Genomic DNA, 27,556 nt, shown 5'->3' on the forward strand with positions numbered 1-27,556 from the left:
GTATTTTATTTTATTTTTTTTTTAATTTTATTTATTTATGATAAGCACACAGTGAGAGAGAGAGAAGCAGAGACATAGGCAGAGGGAGAAGCAGGCTCCATGCACCGGGAGCCCGACATGGGATTCGATCCCGGGTCTCCAGGATCGCGCCCCGGGCCAAAGGCAGGCGCCAAACCGCTGCGCCACCCAGGGATCCCGCGTTAGTATTATTTTAATGGACTGTATTCAAGGCAGAAGAGCAAATGGCCTGGGTAGATTTATCTTTGGAGACAAATATCAGACACTAAAGTTTTCCTCTATAACCCAAAGATGCTGAACCCTTCTGTGGAAATCCTTGGCGGCATGGGGACAACAATTTTCTTTCAAAATGAAAGGATTTTCAAGCCAGTTTATGACACCTTTGTCAGGTTGAATAAATCTTAGCTTCTCAATAAAATTCTGGTCTGCTTGGGCTCTGCTGACCAGAGGGTTGGAACCATCTTTTCAGAGAGCTCGTCCGTGATGGGCTACTGTGACCTGGGTTTCTCTCCATCCTTCATGTACATGCCTGGTTTCTTCTGCTAACTTCCTTTTATTTATTTATTTATTTTTTTCTAACTTCCTTTTATAATCAGAACTTTTTCAGGCATTTGATCAGGTCCTTTTATCCCTCTTACCTGGAGCGGTCTTTTTAACGACCACCCCGAAGCAGCCCCGGCATCACTGTGCCTGCTGTATTATTCTGCTGTAGGCTTCAGAAGGGAGTGTCATCAATCGACCTGGTCATGCATGGCAACTGTGGCCTTTCCTTATGGGCTGTTGATACTTCAGGGTCCCTATTATGAATGTTTTATGAGCAAAGATTTGATTCATGGCCTGTCGATGTAAGTATGGTTTAATAATTGATGCTATTGTCCAGATACCGAAGACAGTTTGTTTAAAGAAAGCCAAACTGCCACCTACTTAATGACCTTTAAAAAGCAGTATTTCTCATTCGTGTTTCTTTATAAAATTGAGGTTGTCAGTGAAAAGCAAACACATTCCTACCTCAGAGTTTCTTTTGTAAGCAACTTCAAGCGACAGCTTGTTTTCCTCTTGTAGCAAAAAATAAAGAACATATACGGAAGGTCATTTATTAAGAAAATGTAGTGGAGTCTATTCAGTAATTTTCATAGTTTCTTAAAAGTTTGGGAGTTTGGGGGAGATACACCTTTCCCAATAGAGACTTTGGTTTAAGATTATTACCTGGGTTCATGTGCCTCTCCGTGTTACACCAGGAACACGGCAACTTGTACCCAGGTATGGACAGAAGAGGCACAACAGGCATTTTTCTGGAATAAGTAAAAATGTTTTAAAATCAAGGATTATTTTGAGGTTCCTTGAAGCAGTTCCCAAAGTCAGAAGCTCACCCTGATATGCTGGAAGGGCCTGGGATGAAAGTCCTGTCATTTTCCTTTCTCTCTCCTCCTCCTTTGAGTGTGGCCTCAGTCGTGAGAATGTAGCACACCAAAGTAGGTCCCTATGGTACCTGAGGAATAACCTCCGCAGCTCTGGGCATAAATTGTGTAAATGGTAATTTGGTGATAGATTCCTAATGACTTGTGTTTTGTTCTTTTTATCAGGCTATGGGATGATGGGATTATTGATCCAGTGGACACCAGACTGGTCCTGGGTCTCAGTCTTAGTGCAGCCCTCAACGCACCAATCCAGAAGACTGACTTTGGCATCTTCAGGATGTAACTGGAACATACGGCGTCTTCCACTGGACATGTACCAAAAATTAATAGACTTAGTAGCCTTAAAATTTTAGACTTCTCCAACATGTGGCTATAAGAGTAAAATTGCTTTCTTAACACAGTACATTGTATTTTTCTACCTTTTAAAAAAAAATCAGTAAAGATATTTATTTGATGAACTTCAATTCCTTGTCAATTTTCCCAGAGAAATTTTTCTGTGATTCACCTTTGCCGCCCATAAAATGAAGAGAATGATTTAGTTACCCTTCCTCACCCACGCATAGTGGGGAAAGTTCTGTAACCTATAAATTGCAGATATGATGGAGATTATTCACCGAAAGTTGCTTTTCCACTGAAATGAATGTTTTGCTGATTGTGCACGATGCGATTTTAACACAGTTTTTAAAAGCATCTGTTACTTTGCCTTTCAGCCATCATCCCACTCCTTCCCGTAACAGTCAGATTTGTTGCTGTCTGCGCTCGGGGTCCTGTTTGCTCGCTTCTCTCTTCATCCTCCTCCTCCTCCTCGGCTTCTACTGCCAACAGCCGTCCCCAAGGCTGACTTCCACGTTGCTGAAACCAGTGGGTTCTTTCGTGGTTTTACTGGACCGAACTCTCTGCACCATTAAGAGCGGTGGAATGCTTCCCCCTAGCAGTGCTCTCCTTAGCGTCCGGACCGTAACTCTAGGTTTTCTACCAACCTCTTTGGCCTTTCTTGTTTCATCTCCTTTGCCAGGCCCTGTTCCTCTACCGATTTCTCTTACACTCCCTTTACCGTTTATCCTGATTTTTCACTAGTAAAAGATGAACAGATTCTTTAAAAGGTACAAAAATAACAGGGAAGTATCTCCTCATCCTTTTTTTTTAATTGTGATAAAATGTATGTATCATAAAATACAGCATTTTCACCCTCTTAGGTGTTCTGTGGCCTGAAAACATTCACACGGTTACACTACCATCGTCCACATCCATCTCCACAACTTTTCAATATTCCGAGCTGAAAGTCTGTTATTGGTAATTCCCCATTCCCTCTCCCCCAGCCCCCGGCGCTTTGCTCATTCTTAAATATATGTGTTTCTCATGGTTTGGTTTATTCTCACTGGGTTGGTCTAGCCCTTTCTGGCTTTGGTTGCTGCCTGAATGCACCTGATTCCTGCCTCAACACATCTCCCTGAGCTCCAGACCTGTATGTCCCCTCCTGGTTTTCTGCACAATGATGGTCTTACAGGAGCCTCAGATTCAATCATCAGAGTCTGTTGATTTTGCCTCCTGTCTCTTGAATTCCCCATCACTTTTGTTCTCCGCCGCGGTGGGCTTTAGAAGTGGTCTGTGTCCAGTTGTAGCTTGCACTGCCTCTCCGTCGTGGGGAGAGTAGTGTGGCCATGCTAGTCTCATTCCAAGTGCGTGTCTGGTCAGGCTGTCCCCTTGCTTCAATGTCTCACTGGCTCCCGGTGGAAATGCGAGACCCTCCATGGTCTCCAGGATTGTGGCCATCATGTCCCTTCGTCTGTCTCATCTCTTTGACTCTTCCTCACCCTTGGTGCTCCAGCTGCTCTGGACTTCTCATTCCCTGAACCTACAGAGTCCTTCCCCCGCAAGGATCCGTCTGCCTGCACCATTCTACTTCCCCCTTAAACATTTACCATTTTGTCCATGACCTCCCCGGGCTGGGTCAGACAGTATGTGCTCTTGTAAAACACCAGCCACTCTCTCTGTCTTTCGTATTTATGAGAAACACAAACATTTCTTTAATATTGCTCTCCTGTTACGATGTAAGCAAGGATCCTTGCTCTCTGAGAGCAAGGATCTCCTGCTTCGCCTGCCCCTCCAGTCCCTAGCACTTGTAGGTGCTTACATGATATGGTGAATGAATGAGAAATCCATACTTTAATGGATGTCTTCAGACCACATTAAAATTGTGTGATTATATGATCTGATGCAACTATCAGGTGCTTTCCTAATAAAATATTTCAAACATTGTGTGTGATGTTCCATTTAGGCAGCATTTGTGTATCAGAAGTCAGTTTAGGTTTTTTGAGATGTGCCCAGATGTTCACAGTTCAGGGGCAGGCCGCATTTTCAGAAGGATGTCAGAGGAGGTCCCCGAGAAGACCTGACTAGAGGACCTGACTGCTCCTTCACTTGCTAAACAGAACAGTGCAGTGGGCGGCTCCACGCCCCCTCCCCTTTCCTTGGAAAGCTCCTCATTCTGTAGAGGGAGCCATTTCAAGAGTGTAGCCTTGGGAGAGAGTAAGGCATCGTGGAGACCATCTGAATGCAGTTGAGACCTCTTTATAAAGAAGATTGGCCTGTGCATGTGTGCAGAGGTGATCTCCTGTTGCTCAGGAGCGCTCTGCTCTCATCACCCACCACTGTGGCGTGGCCTGCTTCGCTCTCCCCTGGCCTCCCTGTTCTGGGGCCAGTTTTTGAATCAACAGAGTGACATCATGGGATGCCTGGGTGGCTCAGTGGTTTAGCGCCGCCTTCAGCCCAGGGCATGATCCTGGGGTCCCCGGATCGAGTCCCACATCAGGCTCCCTGCATGGAGCCTGCTTCTCCCTCTGCCTGTGTCTCTGCCTTTCATGAATAAATAAAATCTTAAAAAAAAAAAACCGTGACGTATTTTAAAATAGGAAATTATACTAGAGTTGCAGTTAAAATTTATGTCCTTGTCAGAAAACGAAAATTTTCAAAAATCCGGAGTAGGCAATATTTCTTGGTTATGAATCATCAACAAGTCAGAGATTGATGGATTTTTTCGGAATGTTTTTACCTGTCTAAAAATAGTTTCTTCTAAAAAGATTACAGTCCTCACCAATACCACAGCTAAAATAGTTAAATTATGTTACATAGCTTATCCATATCCAAGAAAAAAAAACTTTGTTTCACTTGAAATAGGCAGCATTTCTTGTCTCCTCCCTTGAAACTACCGAGACACAACTGACATCACAGGTAAGGAGAAGGTGTGCAGTTGTGATGATTCAAATTTTGTGAAATGGTTACTACAGTGTGGTTACTTAACACGTTCACGTCCTGGAACTTTGTGTGTGTGTGTGTATAGGGAGAGTATTTTTGTTTTCGTACATTTCAGTTTTTATAAATGAGAATTGCAGCCGGGATAATAGGAGTAACTTAGAATTTTAAGTAGTATACAGCTAGTTAATTTAAATGAGCCACTGTAGCTACGTACAGAATCAGAGACAAAACTGCTTGTATTTTTCAGTTTTCAAGAAAAAATTTCAATTTAGAATGTGTTGAAATGTGGTTTTTTTTTTACACTACCAGAAGGCGTTGTTGCATGTTGCTGAATGTGCAAGTAAAAAAATTACCATTTGCCAAATGTGCATGTTTATGTGTAAGGCACAACTAGAAAGGCTGGATATTAGCTTTACAGGGGTAGTTAGGTTTTTTAATGATTTAAAGTCTATTAACGATTAGACTTTTTTGGGGGGAGAGGTCACGTAGACCTTGTTAGCTCTGAAATGTGCTCGGTATCCTGGAATGATGATTGCTGATTTTTCTGACCAAAACCAGTTCTTGCAAATCTTAATTACTGGTTCTGAAATTCAGTATTTGGAAAAACAGCTAGAGAATGGTCTCTGGTTATTTACAACATTTCTTCACAAATGTTAGAAATTAATGATCAGCATCCAATAGCGACAGGTTTTTATTGTCAACAGCATTTAATAATGACAGGTTTTTGTTGTTTTGACAAAAAGTACCACCAACTACTTGAAAAAACATTTTTAAAATTTAAAGTGCCTCGTATATAGAATTGGAATGCTGAGGATAAAGTTGCTCTTGGAGCTAAATGGAATTTCTATCCACTTTTGACCTTTCTAGGCAAAGGTGAGGTTTGTAATCCAGGTGAGGCTTGTAATCAAGTGTTAATTGTAAGACGTGAACTGGCCGTTTGGGCTAATTTCAAGAGGTTTCTATAGGAAATCTATCCTACATTTTCCAATAGCTTCATCGTACTGCTGTGTTTTAAGGTAATTAAAAATAACGTTTGTTTTGGAATTCATTATGATTTAAAATCCAGCATGCTGTTTTTTTTTTTTTTTTTTAGAAAACTTAGAGACCGTTAAGAAAGTGAAAATTCTCCATAATTTAACCACCCAGAGATAGCCGCTACTATTACTAATTTCATGGATAGACTGTACTATTATTTTTTTCAATCCTTGGGCATTTTTTTTCCACAAAAAAATGTTATCTTCGTTTTCACAGAATGTAATGTAAATATATTGACATGTTTCCATGTCATGTGCCACTTCATCTACAGTTGTGATGTTGCATGATACTACATTGTAAGGACGTCCTGTTTGATTTAACCTCTTCCCCATTGTTGGGTGCTTACGTTGTTTCTGGGTTCTCACTGTGATGGGTAATGCTGCACTAAGTGCCTTGTGGGGTCTTTACATAACTGATAATTCATATAAATTCTTAGGCCTGAGATTGTTGGATCAAAGTGTGTGTAGACTTTTAAGACCTATTGCTGGATTCTGTTCTACAAAAATATATTTGTGGTACACGTACTGCTGAATGTCATGATGACACTGGTGCTTTCAGATGCTGCAGTAACTTCCAGTAGAATTTAATTTTTTAGGAAACTAGCATTATCGTTAAGTTTTAAAAGTTGTGCCTAGGTAACAAGGTCACTTTAGCAACAAGCCGTGAAGACTCCGCATAAACGCGTGGATGGCGTCACGGTTGTGGAAGGACTGGGCAAAGACGAGGAGGCCAGCTGAGTGCTAGTTCTGCTACCAGAAAGTTCTGTGACCTTGAGGACGATGGGCGGGGACCAAATTCAGCCCCTCTGACCTAGCAGTTGTTTCCTTACATCCCTCCAGTTACTCAAGTTTTCTCTCCACCTCCCCAGAGCCCCCTTTATTGCTGCTACTTACAGAGGCGAGTGGGCTGAGGGGCCAGCACTGGAGGCAGGACAAGGCCCTGGAAGGTGGGGATTTAACAGAACTTGAAGAGAAAACATGACCAGACCTGTTAGAAGTAAGCTGGGGAAAAAATAGGGTGTGCTAGGAACGATTATTATTAAAGCTTTTGTTTTAGAGAGAGAGAGCGTGCACTCTGTCCAGGACCCCGGGATCACGACCAGAGGCAGACACTTAGCCCACTGAGCCGCACAGGTGCCCTGTTCCTATGCAGCAGCTGGCCTGGTGACAGTGAGCTGCGGACCCCGCAAGGGAGGATGGGCTTTGTCAGGGTTTAGTTTTTTCAAATGAACACACTTAGTGAAGGCCTGCTGTGTCTGGCTCCGGATGAGGGCGGTTCATACCCAAGGTAGGTGCGGCCTGGCCCCTTGCTGTGGAGCCTTGGGGCCTTGGGTCGGGTCATAACGGGCCCGTTGTCGGGCCGTTGTCGCCTGCTCTGTGTCCGCCCCCCCCCCCCCCCCCCGGGGTGCTAACCCTCTCCAGTGCCCTTCGTCAGACGGGAACAAAGAGCTGGGCTCTTGCTGGGGCCTGGCCCTGCCGACTTGAGCGGAGGGAGAGGCAGCGGCCGAGTTGGTCGGTGGCCGGTTAGGGGCTTAGAGGCCTGCGTCCCTGGCGCCTCTCTGGTTCCTAAGGCCCTGGGCGTGCGGGGCCCTGGCGCCTTGTATCCATCGGTCTCTAAGTGAGCTTGCCGGAGTTGGGCTCCAGGGCTTGCAGCCACAAATAGGAGCTGGTAGCCTGTCCCACAAGACAAAGGCTGAAATCAGTTACTCTCTTTTCAGCTGTGATGAAAGCTTTACTACCTGCGTTTTAAAGACTTTTCAGTGGGATATTGAAGCATATCACGTCCCCTGAGAAGTAGAGGGTATTGGCTTTCAAGTAAGAGCAGTCAATCCATCTCACTGTGGGTGGGTCCAGTGTTAAAACTGCTATAAGGGAAGCTCAACTTCAACGTTTTGATAACTGAAATGTGTTGCCGAGCAAGATTTTAGGTTACTTTTAACTGAAACCTGGCTAAAATATCTGACAGGCTTCCATCGGTGATAATTTAAGAACAGCCATCCCAAAACCCAGAAGGCTGAACTGGGGATTTCTTAAAGACCTGTATGATCTGTTGGGGAGCTGCCTTCTCCTAGGAATGCAAAACACTGTCCATAATCTCTTTTTTGAAATGTTAACAAATTTCATGTATTATGTGGATGTTAAGTAAATGCTTGTGAGGCTCCTGTTTTTATTTTGGAGCGATTGGCATTTTAATTTTTACTCTGTCTTGATTTTGATGTGGTTTGTCTTCTAAGCCTCTCCATCCACCATGAGGGACATAGGCAAGAGAAGCAGAGGATCAAGTTCCTGGGCCAGAGCACTATCATCAGTAAAGGAGCAATGGAGTGTTTGAAGGAGTCATAAGTTACATCCATACTAGAATGGACTTAGAATTACTTACTGGATGCTGAGCTCAATTTGGATTCACGGGATCTGGGTTCTTGTTCAGATGGTGACAAACTAATCTTGAACTGGTCTTCTTTGCTTGTTTCAGTACAGGGTGGGACTTAATTAGTTCTCTACCCTGATTTCACATTAAAATTAGCTGAGGAGATTTAAAAAAAAAAAATACTTGAATTGGAATCTTTGTGGAGTGATGGGATATTTTTGTAAAGCTCCCCCGTCACTGCTCTAGAACAATGGTCCTCAAAATTCAGCGGATACCAGAATCTCCTGGAGGGTTTCCTAAAACACAGATTGCTGGATAAATAACTAAATGACCGATTGCTGGGCTCCACCTCCGATTCTGCATTCCTAACACATTTCCCGCTGATGCTGATCATGCTTTGAAAACCCCTGACCAAAAAAAAAAAAAGAAAAGAAAAGAAAACCCCTGACCGCGCCAGGTTGATGTTCCTTCCTAGGTTGTAAAACATTAGGATTCTAAGATCAATTTCTGCTTTGGTAGTCTTCTCACTCTTGTATATTTTGAGTTAGGTCATTATCTCTCTCTCGCTCATTTTCAGGGTAGAATGAATTTGTCTTAAGAGCTTGGTTACTGGTTCGAAGCCAAGGCGAAGCATTAGTATCACCTGAGGAACTTGGCTTACAAAAAAAAATCCTGATGCCCGCACGGGACCCCAGGTTACTAAATCAGGCTCTCAGGGTGGGATGCAGTCATCAGTGATTATAGGTCAAAGCTTGGGGTCACGTCACAGGGTGAGGCTACATCAGGGGATTTCTAAATGGAGCAGCTGTTCATTTCAAAATACTTGCATGGATTTAAAATCTTAAATTTTAGTTTGTAGAAACATTTTTTTCAAGGTACGATTTACGGCCCCAATAAAGATTTGCCTTATTTTGACTTCGGTGCGCACCTCATGTTAGGCTAGCTGCTGAAAGTACTTAAGCAGAAGATTCTAATGAGATTGATTCAAGGTGATGGAAAGGCGTGAGATGAGAGTAAAAACATATAAGCAGAAGGAGGAAAAAGTATTTTTACGTAATGGGGTATAATAACAGTTGACATTTTGCTTCCACAGAATTGTTTTCTGAATCATCTTTTTATGCCCTGATGCCTTTGATGTAACTTCTCAGTGGATTAAACAGAACATTTAAGTCTCTGAGGACTTGCCAGTTCCTCACTCCCCAACTAAGCTTAACCAGATAAAAAGGGAAAATAATGATCAACCTGGATCATTGATAACTTGAGATTACATTTAAAACATTTTGTTATTGTAAAATATAACAAGAATTTCCATTGTAACCATTATCATTTTTTTAAAGATTTTATTTATTTATTCATGAGAGACAGAGAGAGAGAGGCAGAGACATAGGCAGAGGGAAAAGCAGGCTCCATGCAGGGAGCCCGACATGGGACTCGATCCCGGGACCCCAGGATCAGGCCCTGGGCTGAAGACGGCGCTAAACCACTGAGCCACCGGGCTGCCCTGTAACCATTCTTAAGGGTACAGTTTGGTGGCATTAAGTACGTTCCCATTGCTGGGCCACCATCCTACCACCTGACTCCAGAACTTACTCATTACCCCAAACTGAAACTCTGTACCCATTAGACACAAACACCCCATTCTTCCCTTTCCCCAGCCCCTGGCAACACTATTCTGCTTTCTGTCCTTATGAATTTGTCTGTCCTAAGTCTCTTATATAAGTGGGATCATAAAATATTTATCCGTTTGTGTCTGGCTTACTTCATTTAGCATCATGTCTTCAAGGTTCATTCAGAGATTGTAATTGATGATTATCTGTGTCACCACTGAGTTAGGTGCATAAAGGTTATCATTCCTGTTTCAATCAAACACATGGGTGTGGGAGGGTGCTCCTGTCCCCCTGGAGCCTTCAGGCAGTCCTGTGGGTGGGCTGAGGTGGTTTGTTTGCACTCGACCCTGCTCTCAGCAGCCACGTCCTCCTCTGTGCCCAGCTCCGAAACAGGGGCGTCATCATGACTCTTCACTCCTCCTTACACTGACATGCAATTGCCCAATACACCTTGTTGTCTCTGCCTCTCAAAGAGCTCTCTAAATCCTCCTCCTTTATCCCTGACCTAGTCGCGTCTCAGACCTTCATCTGTTCTCCCTTGGATAAGTATCCAACGAGTCTCCTATCGGTATCGCTGCCATCAGTCACTATTTCCTTAATCCATCCAGCATGTATTATGTTACCTGAATGTTGCTTGTTGGGCATTGAGCGGGCCTCTTAAGTTACAAGGACATAGCCATTTGGGCCATTTGTCTCCAAAATCTGATTTTATCCAAGCACGTCTGATTCTAGAGTCTAACTTTTCCGAGTCCATTCATTGCTTTCCAATAAAGGATGGAATAAAGATCCAGAACTAGCGGCAGTGACAAATCAAGGATTCAAAACAAGTGTCTTTTTAAGAGGACAAAGCACAGAGTTTTAAATCTAAATTCAGGAAAATAGGAAGCTTATGCATAGAACTAGGGAAACCTGACTTTGAAACAACTCATGGGGGGAGGAGGGGAATTGATGCTGGATTTTTGGTTATCAGCCAGCTTGGTAGAGGTTCACTGTGATGAGGCTCTCTCAAAAGAGCTGGCCACATTTTAGGCTGCACTAATTAAAATAGTATGTTCTGATCATGGGCCATAATCACATATTTTGGCTTGACCATCGTCTTTAGCTCTATGAGGGCATGTGGGGCGTTGGTCCTGAGTCCTGAGATCCATGCATCTGGAGTATGTAAAATATAGATTCCTGGGATCCACCCTTGGATATTTTCAAGTCATTCTGATGCACATCTTAGGTTGGGTACCACTGAGATGGGAGACACGAACAGCATGATCTAGGAAATATTGGAGGATGTGGGTATTTAGTTTTGAGAGGACTATATGGGGAGATGAAATACGTGTTTGCAAAATTTGAAGGGTTGTTTATAATTGAAACGGCAGACTGAGGGGGAAGGTGTAGAATGATCAGGGGAGCTCTAGTAATAATTTACTGAGAATGAGAGCAGTGTGGTTATAGACCTGCTGTCTGAGAAAAGATTAAAGAGGATCCCAGGTGTCAGGGATGCTGTGCAGCAATACTTCAAACTTCAGGGTGCATCTCAATCACCTGAGAGTCTTATTAAAATGCAGATGCTAATCTAATAGATTTGGGGTGGGGCCTTAGATTTTGCATTTCCAGGAGGCTTCCACCGATGCCAGTGCCTCTGGTCTGTGGACCACATTTTGGCAGAAGGCGTAGGGGATTCTGGCCCAGATTGGCCAGATGGCCTAGATGAGCTCTCAGGTCTGGGTGGGTATTCGGCAAAGGTTGATCAGTTGATGATGGAGGAAAACAAGTGACCAGAACTGCGCTGGAATCCTTCAGAACACACGATGTGGGACATACTTTCATTTACTTAGTCAACGCTTAGATTTCTCTACAAACTAGGTATTATAGATGAGTGGCCAAGAGCATGAGCTTCAGAGTCACATAAACCTGTTCATGTCTTGCTTTGCCCATTAGTAGGATTATAAATCGGGCGAGTAACCTACCTGCGCCTCATTTTCCTCATTTCTAATAACCTCTCACTGGGTTTTCATGAACATTTCATGGGTTAATGTATGTGAAGTGCTTAATGCAGAGCACGTACTTGATACATGCTGTCCGTGATTATTTTTTTATTAACTTACTCATTTAACCATGCCCTACTACCCTTCTGACAACTCCTAAATCTTTGGAGGATTCCTGAGATCTCTGAAAGTGTCATACAACATGCCAGTGAGCTCTTAAAGTGCAGGTGTTCTCCCCAGATTTTGGTGAGATGACTGGAAATACTTCTTTTGAGGGTCTCATGTCTTCCCTGTTGGCATTTTTTCCTTTTCTTTCAAGATGTTCTTTAAATTCAAGTCAGTTAACAGATAGTACAGTATTAGTTTCAGGGGTAGAATGTAGTGACTTATCAGTTGTATAAAACACCTTCTGCTCATTTCATCACGTGCCCTCCTTAATGCCCATCACCCAGTTACCCCATCCCTCCATCCCTCCTCCCCTCCAGCAGCCCTGTTTGTTTCCTAGAGTTACAAGTCTCTTATGGTTTGCCTCCCTCCGTTTTTATTATTTTTCCTTCCCTTCCCTTATATTCATCTGTTTGGTTAAATTCCTCGTATTTGTCTTTCTCTGACTTATTTCATTTAACATAATAGAATCTAGTTCCATCCGTGGCATTGCAAATGGCAAGATTTCATTCTTTTTTTTGGCTGAGTAATAGTCCTATCGGGGATCCCTGGGTGGCGCAGCGGTTTGGCGCCTGCCTTTGGCCCAGGGTGCGATCCTGGAGACCCGGGATCGAATCCCACGTCCGGCTCCCGGTGCATGGAGCCTGTTTCTCCCTCTGCCTGTGTCTCTGCCTCTCTCTCTCTCTCTCTCTCTCTGTGTGACTATCATAAATAAAAAAATTTAAAAAAAAAAGTAATAGTCCTATCTATATGTAAACATAAATATATACGTGTGTGTGTGTGTGTGTGTGTATAATCACCACATCTTTATCCATTCATCAGTTGATGGACATTTGGGCTCTTTTCATGGTTTGGCTATTGTGGACATTGCTGCTATAAACATTGGGGTACAGGTGCCCCTTCAAATGACTACATTTATATCTTTTGGATACAACTGCTGGGTCATAGGGTGGTTGTATGTTTACCTTTTTGAGGACCCTCCACACTGTTTTCCAGAGTGGCTGCACCAGTTTGCATTCCCACCAACAGTGTAAGAGGGTTCCCCTTTCTCCACATTCTTGCTGGCACTTGTGTTTCCTGAGTTGTCAGCATTAGCCATTCTGACGGGTGTGAGGTGGTATCTGTGGTTTTGAGTTGTATTTCCCTGATGTTGAGTGATACTGAACATTTTTTCATGTGTCTGTTGGCCATGTGTATGTGTTCTTTGGAAAAATGCTCGTGTCTTCTGTCCATTACTTGATTTTTTTGAGGAAGGGTGTTAAGTTTGGTAAGTTCTTGATAGGTTTTAGACACTAGCCCTTTGTTCAATATGTCATCTGCGAATAGCCTATTCTGTAGGTTACCTTTAGTTTTGTCGACTGTTTCCTTTGCTGTGCAAAAACTTTTTATCCTGATGAAGTCCTAGTAGTTCATTTTTGCTTTCCCTTGTCTTTGGAGATGTGTCTAGCAAGAAGTTGCTGCAGCTGAGGTCAAAGAGGTTACTGCCTGTGTTCTCCTCTAGGACTTTGATGGATTCCTGTCTCATATTTAAGTCTTTAATCTATTTTGAGTTTATTTTTGTGTAGTTTAAGACTGGTCCAGTTTCATTGTTTTGCATGTTACTGTCCAATTTTCCCAGCACCATTTGTTGAAGATACTGTCTTTTCTATTGGATATTCTTTTCTGCTTTGTTGAAGACTAGTTGATGTGCCATTTTTTCCCTTACCCTCACCTCCTCAAATCAGGAACTTAATGTTTTCTCTATTCCTTTTGACCAAAATTTTAATTTTTTTAATTTTTATTTTTTTCCAAAATTTTAATTTAATATAATTTGATTTCCTGATCTCCTAAGTCTGGAAGTACTTGTGTTAGATGTTATAATGGATGCTGCTGGGTATCTATCCCGCATCGTTCCCCTGTTGTCTCTCCTACAGAACTATAGTTTTTTTGTTGTTTGTTTGTTTTTGTTTTTTGTTGTTTTGGTACTTCAGTTTTTTCTGCTTACAAACATCCACGTGCTTCAGGGAAGCCAGTCAGCCCTCACCTCTGGGTGGGCCTGACTGGTTTAAAGTGTTTCTTGTTCCCTTTCCCAGGAATGAGCCCAGGGGTTGGAATGGGAGGAAGTCTGTTGAAGGATGGTTCTAGGAGATATATCTTTGTCCCGGGGAAAAGTGAGAGCATTTGATTTTTTTGAGTTCCTCTGGATCTTGTCATGTGAGGATGTGACTTGGGATCCGTGGAGCCTTGTTGCTGTCTGTCAGGGGATGAAATTGCTGTTGAAGGTGCCAGAGCACCACGAAAGAATCTGAGTCCTTGGTCATGTCATCGAGCCACACACAGAACCACTATTTGAAACTGTTTCTTCCTCTCTTCATCCATACATTCTGCCATAAACATGTGGGGTAAAATTTAATAGGAAATCTTTTAAAATATGATTTGCCAATTACCGATGCTTTCAAAGACGGAGTATGTTCAACCTGGATTACCTCCCTTGCAAGTCTCACGTGTGTGTGCCAGCAGAGGACTGGGCATGGAGGTGTTTGCAGGGCCCCAGAGGAGACACATGGTTGCCATCCAGACCCTCATTCTGTCCATACCACTATCGTGTGGTTGTTAAACCTCAGGTGTCTGTCCTCTTTAGGTTCCTAATGGAAGTTTCTCTCCTCTATTCATCCATACTGGGTCCGAGTGTAGTATGGGGCCATAGGCAGGTCTTCATATCCCAAGGTGATAAAGATACCTGATGGACTAAAGAATAAAAGAAAAGGCCTGTAATCGTGTGCTGTCTGCTTGGGTGAGTTTATGTAGCCTCCCTGCTGGAACTCGAAATTGCAGGTGAAATAGATTCTGAACTGTGCTGCTATGGAAACCATGCATGTGGCAAGTTTCCCTCTGACCAGTCTCCATACACCCTATGCCCCACTCCTCCTATAGGCCTTAGATATACACTTAAAAAAAAAATCTTTACTTTTTTCCAGTTTTATTGGTATGACCCTAAAAAATTGTATATTCTGAAAGTGTACAACATGTTTTGATAAATGTGTACACGGTTAAGATGATTACCACGATCAAGCTAATATCCACTCCCTCACATAGTTATTTTTTCCTTTCTTTTGCAGGTGATAAGAGCACTTAAGATTTACTCTGTTAGCAAATGTCAGGAATAAAGTACATCATTATTAACTATGGTTGCAATGTTCTACATTAGGTCTCCGTAGTGTATTTATTTCTCACTGAAAGTCTGTGCCGTTTGACCAGCATCTCCCCATTTCCCACCCCCATGCCCACCCCTTGGCCCCTGGGAACCACCATTCTACTGTTTCTACAAGTTCAACTTATTTAGATTCCACGTAGGACCTAAAGAGTGATACAGCCAACCCTGCTGACCTTTTTAAAAAGCACATTTCCATCATACCACTCTCCTAAGGACTTTTGTTGGCTTCCTATCACTTAGGGTTGAAATTTAAATATCTTTCCTTGGCATACCTGGGTACTCTGGGCCTGGCGTATGCTCTTTAGAATAAAAAAAAAAAGTCGAATAATATTGCCAAATGGTTAAAGAAGAAATAGAACCAACAAGATCATCATAGTCTGCTGGTTCATGTTTGTCATCCATCCACTATCCACAGGGACAGCCACATTGAAACAGTTTTGTTTTCTTCTTTTGGGGATATCCCTCTATAGGGGCCTGTTTTATAATTTTCTTTCCAGCTTTGTCTATTCTTGCTGTAAGGAATAAAAATTTTAGCTCACTCCCATAGCCTCTTCTCTCCTCTGTGTGGTTTCTCTTCCCTTCTCCCCACATTTTCAGAATCTTTTATAGTTCAAAAAAAATCACAAAGCTATGAAATTTGAAGACTTCTTTTTTTTTTTTAACTTGGTGTCAAAACCCACTTGGTGACAAATTCAGTCTCTAAACTATTTCACACCTGGTTAATTGTGATGAAGCATCCACTGAAGCCAGTAACTTTGGGGAACGAATGGCTACTGTACTCTTGACCATTGTGGCAGCATGGATGGCTGAGGTCAGTAGCCTGAGATGGATCCTTCTTGGTACTTTGTGATCCAAAGTAAGAGAAAGAAAATGACAAGATTGGAGGTTTCATTTCTAAGCTCTAGTCATAGAGAACCAGAAGCTTCTCTGATAGCCAGTCTTGCTGAAAATGAAACACAAACTTTTTTTTTTTTTAATATTTTGTTTATTAGAGACAGAGCATGAACTGGGGGTAGGAGGCAGAGACAGAGGGAGAAGCAGACTCCCCGTTGAGCAGGGAGCCTGATACAGGGTTTGATCCCAGGACCCTGAGATCATGGCCCAAGCTGAATATAGACTTATTCAACTGACTGAGCCACCCAAGTGTTCCCAAAACTCAAACTTCTACTGAATTCATAGCCCTGCCATGACTCTCTTGGGACAGTTAGAACATTGAGAAGGAATGGGACCTTCAGTCTTAGAACAAGGACCTCTGATGGGCTCAGATAGAGCTGACCATGCTGAATCCCCAGTTACTCAGAACTTGCCTTGGTGGTGGAAGGAGGCTATTTTTTCTGCATCTGGGTTGATTAGCCTCTGGCTTGAAGACTAATCCTCTTAGTTGGGGAAATTGCCTTATAAGTGGGTGCCCATTGTCCTCAAGAGTCACTTTAGTCTCTTCTTGTTGTCATTGAACACATAATTAAGGAAAGAAACACAAAATGCGGCAGTAAAAAGTGAGGGAGGAAAGAGCCAGTGCTGCAGAGGAACGTAGCCCCTGGTACCTGGTATGCAGACAGTGGCTCAGAATTTTTTTTTTTCTTTATCAATTTGCAAATAGCACCAGAAGCAGTTTGCTTCTATCTAGTGCAACCAACAGTATCTGGAAGCAATTTGCTTTATTTATTTTTAAGTAAGCTGCAAGCCCAACATGGAGCCCAGCACAGGGTTTGAACCCAAGACCCTGAGATCAAGACCTGAACTGAAATCAGGAGTCAAGATGCTTGACTGAAAAAAAAAAATGCTTGACTGAGCCATCCAGGTGCCCCCAGTGGGTCACTATTTTCATGACTATGTTAATTAGATCTGATGAGCAGAAAGAAGCAAGGACTTAGGATGCCTTAGTGATGAGATGTAGGTGGCCCACAAGGTGGGGGAGCATATTATGATCGAAGGGCCTGTCTTCTTAGTGAAGTTTCCGGGGGGGGGGGGGAGGCGTCAAGGGGAGGGGGAAGGGTGTCCGGCTGGGGCAGGCCCTGCAAGGTGCACAGTGCATTGCTGCACCTTGCATGGTCTACCGATAAAGGGCACAATCCCTGGCAGGCCTTTTAGAATTTTGGAGAAAACCTACTTGGATTTCAGTTTGGGTTGGATAATAGGGCAAGAGCAGGGCCATGGTTCCACTGCACAGGCCGCTGCGCACGGGAGACGGTTCACTGGGGGACCTGAATTTGCGTTCATCCCCAGGGCTTTGCCGGGTGCAGGGCGGCCCGGAGGTGCTGGTGGCCTGATGCCCCGGGCAACCCTGTTGGAGGGAGGGAGGCTTTTTTAAAAAGATATTTATTTATTCATGAGAGACACAGAGAGAGAAAGGCAGAGGGAGCAGCAGGCTCCACGCAGGGAGCCCGTGGGACTCGAACCCGGGACCCTGGGGTCGCACCCTGGGCCAAAGGCAAGTGCTCAACCCCTGAGTCCCCAGGGATCCCTGGGAGGGTGGTTTTTAACAAATCTTTCATCTCTAAAGTGGACCCTTGATCCCACCCCCCCCCCCTGGGATTCCCAGTTGGCCACAGCAGGAGCCTTCGGGTTAACCGCACTCTGTGGCCTCTTCTCCCTCTCTCCATCCCCTGCACCCACCCTGCTTTTCCGGGAGCACCTCCCAGACAAGCTCCCTGCACACCCGCCTTTGGCCCAGGGCGTGCTTGGGGCACCTCTCCGCTGGGTGGCTACCAGGGGCTGGGTGCAGCATCCCAGGCAGCCCTGGGTCTCCCTCCTGTGCACCTTCCCCCGGCCCCCTGGGGGGAAGCGGGCACCCCCACCCCCCACCCCCACCCCCGCTCTGGGCCCTTCGCTGCCCACCTCGGGCCCTGGAACCTCAGGTCAGGTGCCCTCCGGTTACACTTCCCGGGCTTCCCTCTCCCTTCCGGTTGGAGTATGGTCATGGGTGGAAGCTCTGCGAAGCTGGGGCCTCTACTGCTTGGTGCGGCCCGGTCTTCCCAGCGCATGGTTCCGGCTCTGGCTCCGGCTCCCGCAGGGCCCCAAATCGGTGCTCGACACATATCTGCTGAAGGAGCACACGAAAACATTCCCTAAGGGTAAGGAGGTTGGCTCGGCTGGACTCGCCAGCGCCTGGACAGGGACCTTGCCCCCACTGGTTAGCTTTACAATTTGGGGGCAAGTTTTTCAAATTCTGTGTCTCAGTTTCATTATTAAGTGAACATTATACATTATTATATATATTTATAACAATTATGTATGCGTACTATACACAGTCACTTAGAGCCCATGGAGGGCACAGTTAGCCTTAAGTGTTAGATATTAATATAATAATGACCAGGTGACTAATGTCAGATTTTAGATTGGGCAGCTTGTCTAAAGCCACAAAGAAAGTCTGGGGTGGGTCTAAGAGTAATAACTGTATATTATGAGATTCAAGGACAGTTTAAAAAAAAAATCCCCATTGCCAGAGGCCTGCAGCAACTGTCTGCATCTCCCTGAGCAAGAGGACTTGCCAGAGACACTCAGAGCTACGCCCGTATCCAGGCAGCAGGATGGGATGATTCAGAAGGTCTGCTTGATTTCCGTCGCTGGAGCTCTGATAAGTGTTTGGCATCAACAGCTGGATGTTCCCTAAAGGGCTCGTTCAAGTCCAAGTCACTGTGGTTTTGTGTCTGTGGACGCAGGGAGGCAAAAAGGAACTGAGCCTCAGAAAAATTGATCCCTCGGTATCGAAATGCCAGTGTGGTTCCACTTGGGTTATTATGCATCAAACTGTGTTACAAAGTGAAACTGAAAATGTCTCTTTGATAGTGATGATGCTAAAATGGAAATTAGAAGGATAAATGTCAAAGCTTCAGGATCCAAGCTTCGCTGGTTAGCTCTTGTGTTTGTGAGGAGGCTACTTGGATTTGGTCTAGTTCAGTTCTCTGTGGCCTGTTGGTCTCTGTCCAGTTTCTTCAGCAGTTTGCTCAGGTGGATGTGGATGCCTCTTTCTTTCTAGTTGAAAGGTGGGATGAAGGAATGAAGCCAGAGTTGAATTGTTTGAGGGTATTTTCATTTCTGGAAGAGCAACAGTTGAAAGTAGTGCAGCAGTCCGCCCAGACCTCTTGGTGACGGGTCCTTCCATGCCTGACACACCAGTTGTTGCTTTGAATTCTGTATTTGTTGTCATTTCCTAATTTTTGTTTGGAAATTTAGTGGTTCTAGGGTTTGCTGTGCACATCTTGTCACATTTTCCTGCCAGGAACGTTAAAGCATTCATGACGGAATTAAGCACCTTTCCCCAGTTTGCTCCCATTCTCTCCTGCCATCTTTTGTGCTATTGTTGCCATGTGTTTTAATTTTACATCTGTTATAAAACCCACAGTATGGGGATCCCTGGGTGGCGCAGCAGTTTGGCGCCTGCCTTTGGCCCAGGGCGCGATCCTGGAGACCCGGGATCGAGTCCCACGTCGGGCTCCCGGTGCGTGGAGCCTGCTTCTCCCTCTGCCTGTGTCTCTGCCTCTCTCTCTCTCTCTGTATGACTATCATAAAAAACAAAACAAAACAAAAAAAAACAACCCACAGTATGTTGTTACTCCTTTGGGCTTTAAATTGTAAGTTATTTTTTATAGACCTATAAAAAAACAAAACAAAACAAAACAAAAAACAACCCAACAACAGAAAAGTTGTTACCCACATACTTACCATCTGCTGCTCTTCCCTCCTTTGTGTAGGTCTGAGGTTTCCATCTGGAATAATTTTCCTTCAGCCACAGAACTTCCTTTAACATTTTTTTGGTCATGCGGGTCTGCTGGCAACAGATCATCCCCAGCTTTCATTTTTCTGAAAAAGTCTTAACTTTTGTGGGGGAGGGGGAGGCAATAACCATTGGGTAAACATGTGCATTGAGAGAATAAAATGGACACAACTGTTTAAAATGCAGAAAAAAATGTAAAGACATTGGGTCTGTATTAGTGGAAAATAGCAGTTTATGGAGAGAGATATCTTATAATGTCATTTTGCATCCAAATTCTATGTATATTTAATCATAAGAGACCCTAGAACAACAGACCTGGAAACACAAACAGTGATGTAGCAGCAGAGTGTCGTCTTCTTGCGGATATTGGAATTTTCTGAAGTTGCTAAAGTGAATCTGCATTACTTTTACCAGAAGAGAATAAAATATATTTGTTTTAACCTTATTTGGCTTCTTCCTTCTAATAGTCTCACACCATTAAAATGCGCAGCTTAATAAAATTTAAGTAAATGTCATTTAAGCTGTATCTTAATAATGCAAATGCTAATAGATAAGATTAAAGCATGTTTGTGGTTTCTGGACTTTGTAAATATGAATGATGGGAGGAAATAGGTACCTTTGGTTGGACTCCTGGGAAAACTGAAAGGGCAGTGAATTAACTTCATATACTCATCAAAGTTAAGATCTTTTTAAAGAAAAAAAATACTTAGAGGGACGCCTGGGTGGCTCAGCAGTTGGGTGTCTGCCTTCGGCCCAGGTTGTGACCCCAGGGTCCTGGGATCAAGTCCCACATCAGGCTCCCCGCAGGGAGCCTGCTTCTCCCTCGGCCTGTGTCTCTGCCTTTCTTGTCTCTCATGAATAAATAAATAAAATCTTTAAAAAAAAATGCTAGAGACTGACTTCAACCTCTGTTCTCATTGATGCCTCCCCATGTCTTCGTTGCCCCCTCTTTCCCTAATGAACCACCTTGGGGAGTTACAGTCCACTTAAAAATAGTTTCACATAATACATTTGTGTATCAGTAGTCAACAGTAGGTATTATGATATATATGTGCTTTTGAAGTTTCCATAAATGAGGTCTTACATAAAGTATTGCATCCTCCTCCTTTCCTGCTCACATTTTATTTTGGCACTTGTTCATTTTTATTCCAATAGAGAAACAGCACAAGGGTAGGAGGATTGCAGCATCTAGAATTGGACTGGCTGGGTTAAATTCCAGTGCCCCCATTACTAGTTGTGTGACCTGGGGCAAATTTCCTGTCTCCTTGATGCCTTAATTTCTTTATCTGTGAAATGTGGGTCCTAAAAGTCTCAACCCAAGTTATTGGGTTGTTGGTAGGCTACATTGGGCTGAAACACATACAGTCCATAGAAAGTTGTTGGAAAGTGCTGGATAGCAGCCAGTTTTGGTGCTGCTGTACTGAAGAGGCCCCTGAACATCCATGGCTAGGACAAAGGGATGGAGCTCTTGATGGGTAATGCAGAACTTCCCCTGAATCCCTCTTGTGTTGTCCAGCAGGTCTTACCAACACTGCTGGGGGGGGGGGGATGTCCACCTGAGATCATTAACTAAGGACACTTGGGTCACTCAGTCAACGAAGCATCTGCCTTCAACTCCAACTCCGGTTGTGATCCTGGGGTCCTGGGATCGAGCTCCATGTTGGGCTCCCTGCTCTGCGTCTCCCCCCTCCCCACTGCTCATGCTCTCTCTCTTTCTCTCTCTCAAGTAAATGAAATCTTAAAAAAAAAAGAAAGAAATCATTAACCATAGAACAGAGATATTGTGTAATATTTTACCATATCAATGCATGCCTTTTGGGGTGGATATTTAGGTTATTTTGTATGTTTTTCCATTAAAAATATGACTGCAATATTCATCTGTGTATGTGGCTCTTCATGCATGTGAGGAAGAATAGAATTGCTGGGTTGGGGGCAGCCCCGGTGGCTCAGCGGTTTAGCGCTGCCTTCAGCCCAGGGCGTGATCCTGGAGACCCGGGATGGGGTCCCACATTGGGCTTCCTGCATGGAGCCTGCCTCTTCTTCTGCCTGTGTCTCTGCCTCTCCCTCTCTCTCTCATGAATAAATAAATAAAATCATAAAAAAAAAAAAAAGAATTGCTGGGTTGGGATTGAACTCAAGTCTGTTCCATGCAAAGCACTGCATTATGTACGGACGTAATAAACTTGATGAATTTTGAGAGTGGCCATAACCTGTGGCTAATGGAAAAAAAGGGGATCCCTGGGTGGCTCAGCAGTTTGGTGCTGGCCTTTGGCCCAGGGCACGATCCTGGAGACCCGGGATCGAGTCCCACGTCGGGCTCCCTGCGTGGAGCCTGCTTCTCCCTCTGCCTGTGTCTCTGCCTCTCTCTCTCTCTCTCTCTATGTCTATCATAAATAAATAAAATCTTTAAAAGAAAAAAAAAGGAAAAAAAATCCCCGGACGTGGCTAGTAGCCATCCAGAGGGACTTCGGGCAGAGGAGATGTGAAAAGTCTTCTCGCTCCACAAATGCATCCACATGGAGCATGGAGTCGGATGTGATGCATGTGAAGACCAACAGGGCAAAGAAAGGACTTTTACAAGGATATTGGCCACACGGACAGGTTTTATTGCTGCAAGAATTAGGGTCCATTAGAAAAAAGCTTTCAAGATTGTATGTGTTTAATGGACATTTGGTTGTAGACGTTTGCTGCAGACTTGAAAGTGTGGTGATTTGTGGGGACAAGAAGCTTTGAAACATTATTTCTTTTTCATTCTGACACAGTACGTCTTCTCCCCCAGCCAGGGGGCAGTTAATCCTCCTTATGTCAGAGAGCTCGAGGACTTTCGGGCTGCCGGGCCTGAGGGTTAGACGAGTGGTGGAGCATTGCACAATGTCGCATTAGTGAAGAATTGTCGAGAAAGGGGGGAAAGGCAGGGGCAGGAGGGGAAGGAGAGGACCTCACTGGTGTGGGTGGTCAGGGCGGGGGCCATCATCCTGCTTTGGTGGAAAGTCCAGTGGCCTGGAGACAGGACCGTCTGTTCTGTCTTCAGCGTCCGCTTCCAGGGCCCACTCGGTCATCTCTCCCAAGCAGACCCTTCTTAGTTTTCTGTGGGCTCAAGAAGACATTAGGAAATTCAGCTCTAGCCCCTCTTCACCCTCTTCAGGCCTCTGAGGACCCAGCTGGTGTCCCCGGAGGTATTTCTGGAAGCTTCTGTTTACATCTGAGGGCCCGCAGGGTGGAGAGGATGGTCCAGACAGTGATGACCTTGTCCTTGGCACTCAGTCCCCTGCTTGGGCTTCTCTCCCCAGATCCCTGGCCCCTTAGTCTTCGTGCTTCTACCAACTGTACCGAGACGCCTGCAGGGGTGCTGGGGGCTCACCTGACCGACTGTGTCCTTGGTAGTGGGCTGTGCAGCCTGCCTGCCTGCTTGTGCAGGCCCAGCCTGTTCCTCATGCTCTCATCTGGGCAAAGGTGCGAACGACACAGTTCCCTGCGTCCAATCGCCCAGTACTGTGGGGGAGTCTCAGAGGGTGTCTGGCATAGGCCGCCCCTCGTGGCTTCCTGGGACATCCCCCTGAGGAACACTTGAGTATGCAAAGCAAGAGGCCAGTCGCTCTGGGTTAGGAAAAGTCAGGGCATTGTTTTGGCTCATCCCTATTCCTGACCCCGACCCCAGCCTTGACCCCAGCCTTGACCTCAGTCTCTGAAGGAGCTTGAAATCGATACAGTCACAGACAACAGAGAGTAGAGCAAGCATGCCCACTAAGTGGGGCCCTTGCTCCTTCGTGGGGGTGGGGGGAAGGCCTCACCGCAGGCGGGACTGGTCGGGGCGGGCACAGCCCAGTGGCTGCCCTGACTGCCAGTATGGTGTCCCACGTGCGCCTGCCATCTGGGAAATGATCTCGATGGACCTCAGGGCTGGCCAGCCCCCTGACACAGAGCAGAGGGCAGACACCTGCCTTGAGGATGTGGCTAAAGGCAAAGAAAAGCAGAATGTGCTTTTTAATAAAGCGTCTTAGGGAAGACACACAGCTTAGGGGCATTTTTTCTGCTTGTATGAACCGGGTGCGAGGAAGTCTAACCATTTCCTCCTCCCTCCTCCCTCTCTAATCTTGCCTCCTTTGTAGAGCACGCTTACCCAGAATTGTCCGGTTCATCACCACCGTGGCAAGGATGGACAATGCGTTCCTAGCGAGATCTACGGGTGCGTTTCCCACAAAACCTATTGGCTTCTTTTACTCTACATTTGGTTTAAGACCAGAAAAAGGGGAGCAAGGAGCAGTTTGTTTATGATAAACAGAAATAATGTAAGATGTGGATTCCAAATAACTCAGAGCACACTTCACAGAATTTTACACTAAAAACAACCAGTTAAAGAATCCTTTTAATAGTAGCCCGTGTGATAAATGAGAGCCCCTGGGAATAGCCAGTCTGTGAAAGGATGGAGAATTAATCCAAGAATGGTGGGGAAATTCTACTTCCTGAGTGTGAGGGCTGTGTCACCCCAAATAGATAGATGTCAACATAAATTCAAGATTTTATAGGAAAACCTAACTGAATGAAGTCTCCCTCACCCATTCTTCTAGAGAGGTGGGTCAGAGGGCAGAGAGCAGGTGGGCCCTGGATCAGCTCTGACTCACATGCTGGCTCTGGCGCCCATCTAACCGTGGGACCGCAGGTGCCCTGTGCTCTACCTCAGTGTCCCACCACCTGTGGGGACCCTGCAGGGTGCACCGCGCGTTCTGGTGCCCGTTTTGCCTGTGTCTGTCTCACACCCACGATTATTTCGCTGTGGCCTGTTCCCCCCAAGACTCACCTACATGTGGGTTTCAGGTGACTGGTTACTGCCCGCATACGCGTCACGAGCATCATAGATGTTGATTTATAAATGTCAATGCTATCGAATTACAGAGAGATATGCTTGTGTTGTGAACATTTCCAAGTCTTTGCTTTATCTTAAAAAATTAGGATCTCTGTAATATGTGACATTGAGCACGTATCGTCAATTCTGATCTTAATGCAGTGTATGTTTCTCTGAATTGCATATGATTTTGATTCTGTCACCAGAGTGGACTCTTCCCTGAATATGCTATTCTTTTTTTTTTTTTTCAATTACTGGTTTTGTGCAGTTATCATTTACTCTCTTAAGAGCCTTTAGGATTGTGAAGGACTTGAAGCAGCAGACCGTGAATGCCATAAGCTTGGCCTCTGAAATCCGATTGCTCGGGTTCAAATCTCAGCTTTGCTTCTTATGTGCTGTGTGACCTTAAACAAATTACATAAGCTCTCTGGGCCTTAGTTTCCTCATCTGCAAAACAAACAAACAACCCCTCCGCCAAACCCCATGAGATAATAGCATAGCATTGTTAGAACTCGATGAGTTCATCCTGGTAGGACCCGGCCCCGTTCTAAGCTATAATTGCTATAAAGGTTGAAGAATTGAATTGTTGATTTTGCTAATAATTTAAAAGGGATGAATAAGACACTTTAATGGTGTATTCAAAACTAGTAATATTATTAACTATTAAATTGATGGTGATTAAAATATGGGTATAGTGTGCATGACTGTGATAGAACTTGTAAGAGGAATATGCGTGTAGAACATCTGGCTCAGGGCAGCCCTGGTGGCTCAGCGGTTTAGCGCCGCCTTCAGTCTGGGGCTTGATCCTGGAGGCCGGGGATGGAGTCCCACGTCGGGCTCCCTGTGTGGAGCCTGTTTCTCCCTCTGCCTGTGTCTCTGCCTCCCTCTCTGTGTCTCTCATGAATAAATAAAATCTTTAAAAAAAAAAAAAAAAGAACATCTGGCACAGAGTAGATCCTCAGTGAGCAGTAGCCATTCGTCCTTATTCTATCACAAAATGAACTGGGGCTAGGTTGTACCCAAGGGCACCTTTACATTCCTTTCTGTGCCTAGAACTTCGAAAGAGAGCAGCTTTTAAAAAATATGTTGTTTTCTGGTTCAGTAAGAAAAAATGTGATGAGTGCTGGTGCTGTCAGTGTTTCGAGGTCAAGGTCTGGGTGGCCGGTGTGATGGTCGAAAAGCAGATAGGAGATGAGGGTCCTGAGGCTTGTGCCTTCCTGCCCTTTACTTCCCTTGCTGCTCCTGCAAATCTTGTTTTGAGGCAGCAGACCCGGGAGCCGCCTGCTGCGGCTGCTGGAGTGGAGGCCACCTGCATGGGCCGCGGTTGCTGGATGGTGGCTTTTAAGCCTACGGCCTTCCCTGCGTTTCTCGCTGATCCCTTAGTTCCTAGTGATGGTGGCAGGGACCCATGGGGCCACGTGGCAAAGGGCCCAGATTCACCAGTGACAGGCTGTGTGACTACCTGACCTCCCTGCACCTTAGTTCCCTTATGTAAAAAATAGGAGAATAGGTTTTTTTTAAGATTTTATCCATTTATTCATGAGAACACACACACAGAGAGGCAGAGACCTAGGCAGAGGGGGAAGCAGGCTCCACGCAGGGCGCCCCTCTGCGGGACTGGATCCCGGCACCCTGAGATCCTGGCCTGAGCCGAAGGCCGGCTCTGCTCCAGCTGAGCCCCCCGGCGACCCCACGACCCCCGCTCTGCGCAGGAAGCGCCATCGGCCACTTGCCCCCTTTCCCCGGAGCACGAGGGCCGCTCATCCGGGCGCCGCTGTCCAAGCAGCTTCTGAGACCCTCGGGTCTCGGGGACTGTCCTTGCCCACGGCTGTGGACCATTCGCGGTGGGTGCAGCCCTGGGGTGGGCTCGGCCTGGCCTTGACTGGGCGGGGGGGGGGACCCCCACGCGGCCCCGCCTGTCGGATCCCTGGGAAGGGAGATCCCGACGGCGTGTTTCCCGGATCCGATGGAGCGCGCGCCGCGTGGGGAGTCCAGCGCCAGGTCCCTAGGGACCCCCCCACCAGGGGTGCTGCAGCGGCTCTGGGGGTGAGTCCTCCTGCGCCCCACCTCCTGGGGGCTGAAGCCTGGCACGGGCTCCTTGGGCACCAGGGGGTAAACTGTGCCTCGTGGGAGATGCCTCGGGCAGTCGGAGTGTGTGGAGCCTCGGTGGGTGCGGGTGCGGGTGCGGGTGTCACTGTGGGGGTGAGCGGGGAGGGGGGGAGGCTGGTACTTGCACTTGCGTCCGGCAGGCTTGGCTCGGGCTCGCCTGGGAGGCAGGGACCCAGGGGCGCAGCTGCGAGGGCGGCCCAGGGCGCCGGCAGTGTGCACCTGCTGTGCGCGCCTGCTCTGTGCACCTGCCCTGCGCACCTGCCGTGTGCACCTGCCGTGTGCACCTGCCCTGCGCACCTGCACTGCGCACCTGCCCTGCGCACCTGCCGTGTGCACCTGCCGTGTGCACCTGCCCTGCGCACCTGCACTGCGCACCTGCCCTGCGCACCTGCCGTGTGCACCTGCCATGTGCACCTGCCCTGCGCACCTGCCGTGTGCACCTGCCCTGCGCACCTGCTGTGCGCACCTGCCGTGTGCACCTGCCGAGGGGCGCCCACCCTCCGCCACAGCACGGTCCAGGCTCCGGTGACCCCCGCCCACGGCTGCTCTCCTGGGCCCATGTCGTGCATGGAGTTGGGGGAGGGTGGCGGCGGCAGCCGGGAGCCGTGGGTCCTGGGAATTCATAGAAGCGGATGCTGTGATAAGGAATAGCAGCCGGTGAGGGACAGGCCGAGAGGCCTTAGAGCCGGGGTCTGGGGGGTGAGGAGAACCACGCAGCGCAGCCGGGGTGGGGGGCCCTGCAGCCTAGGAGACACTCATCGCACAAGGGGGGGGGCAAGCCCAGGCCGCCCTGCATCCTGTGCGCCACGATGGGGTCCAGAATCAGGCCCAGCGCAAAGGTAGCGCTTCT

The 27,556-nt window shown here is 46.1% G+C and overlaps 1 protein-coding gene across 2 annotated transcripts in view; it reads left to right on the plus strand.

Moving 5' to 3' along the window:
• Window positions 1–3,693, plus strand: part of MCCC2 (methylcrotonyl-CoA carboxylase subunit 2) — a 71,065-nt gene extending 67,372 nt beyond the window's left edge. For both annotated transcript variants that reach the window (XM_041766527.1, XM_041766526.1), the window contains one exon: window positions 1,602–3,693. In XM_041766527.1, the coding sequence (XP_041622461.1) occupies window positions 1,602–1,613 (12 nt within the window). In that variant the 3' untranslated portion in view covers window positions 1,614–3,693. The remainder of the gene's footprint in view (window positions 1–1,601) is intronic.
• The last annotated feature ends 23,863 nt before the right edge of the window (window positions 3,694–27,556 follow it).

Source organism: Vulpes lagopus, chromosome 8 (genome assembly GCF_018345385.1).
Source record: "Vulpes lagopus strain Blue_001 chromosome 8, ASM1834538v1, whole genome shotgun sequence".
NCBI lineage: Eukaryota > Metazoa > Chordata > Mammalia > Carnivora > Canidae > Vulpes > Vulpes lagopus.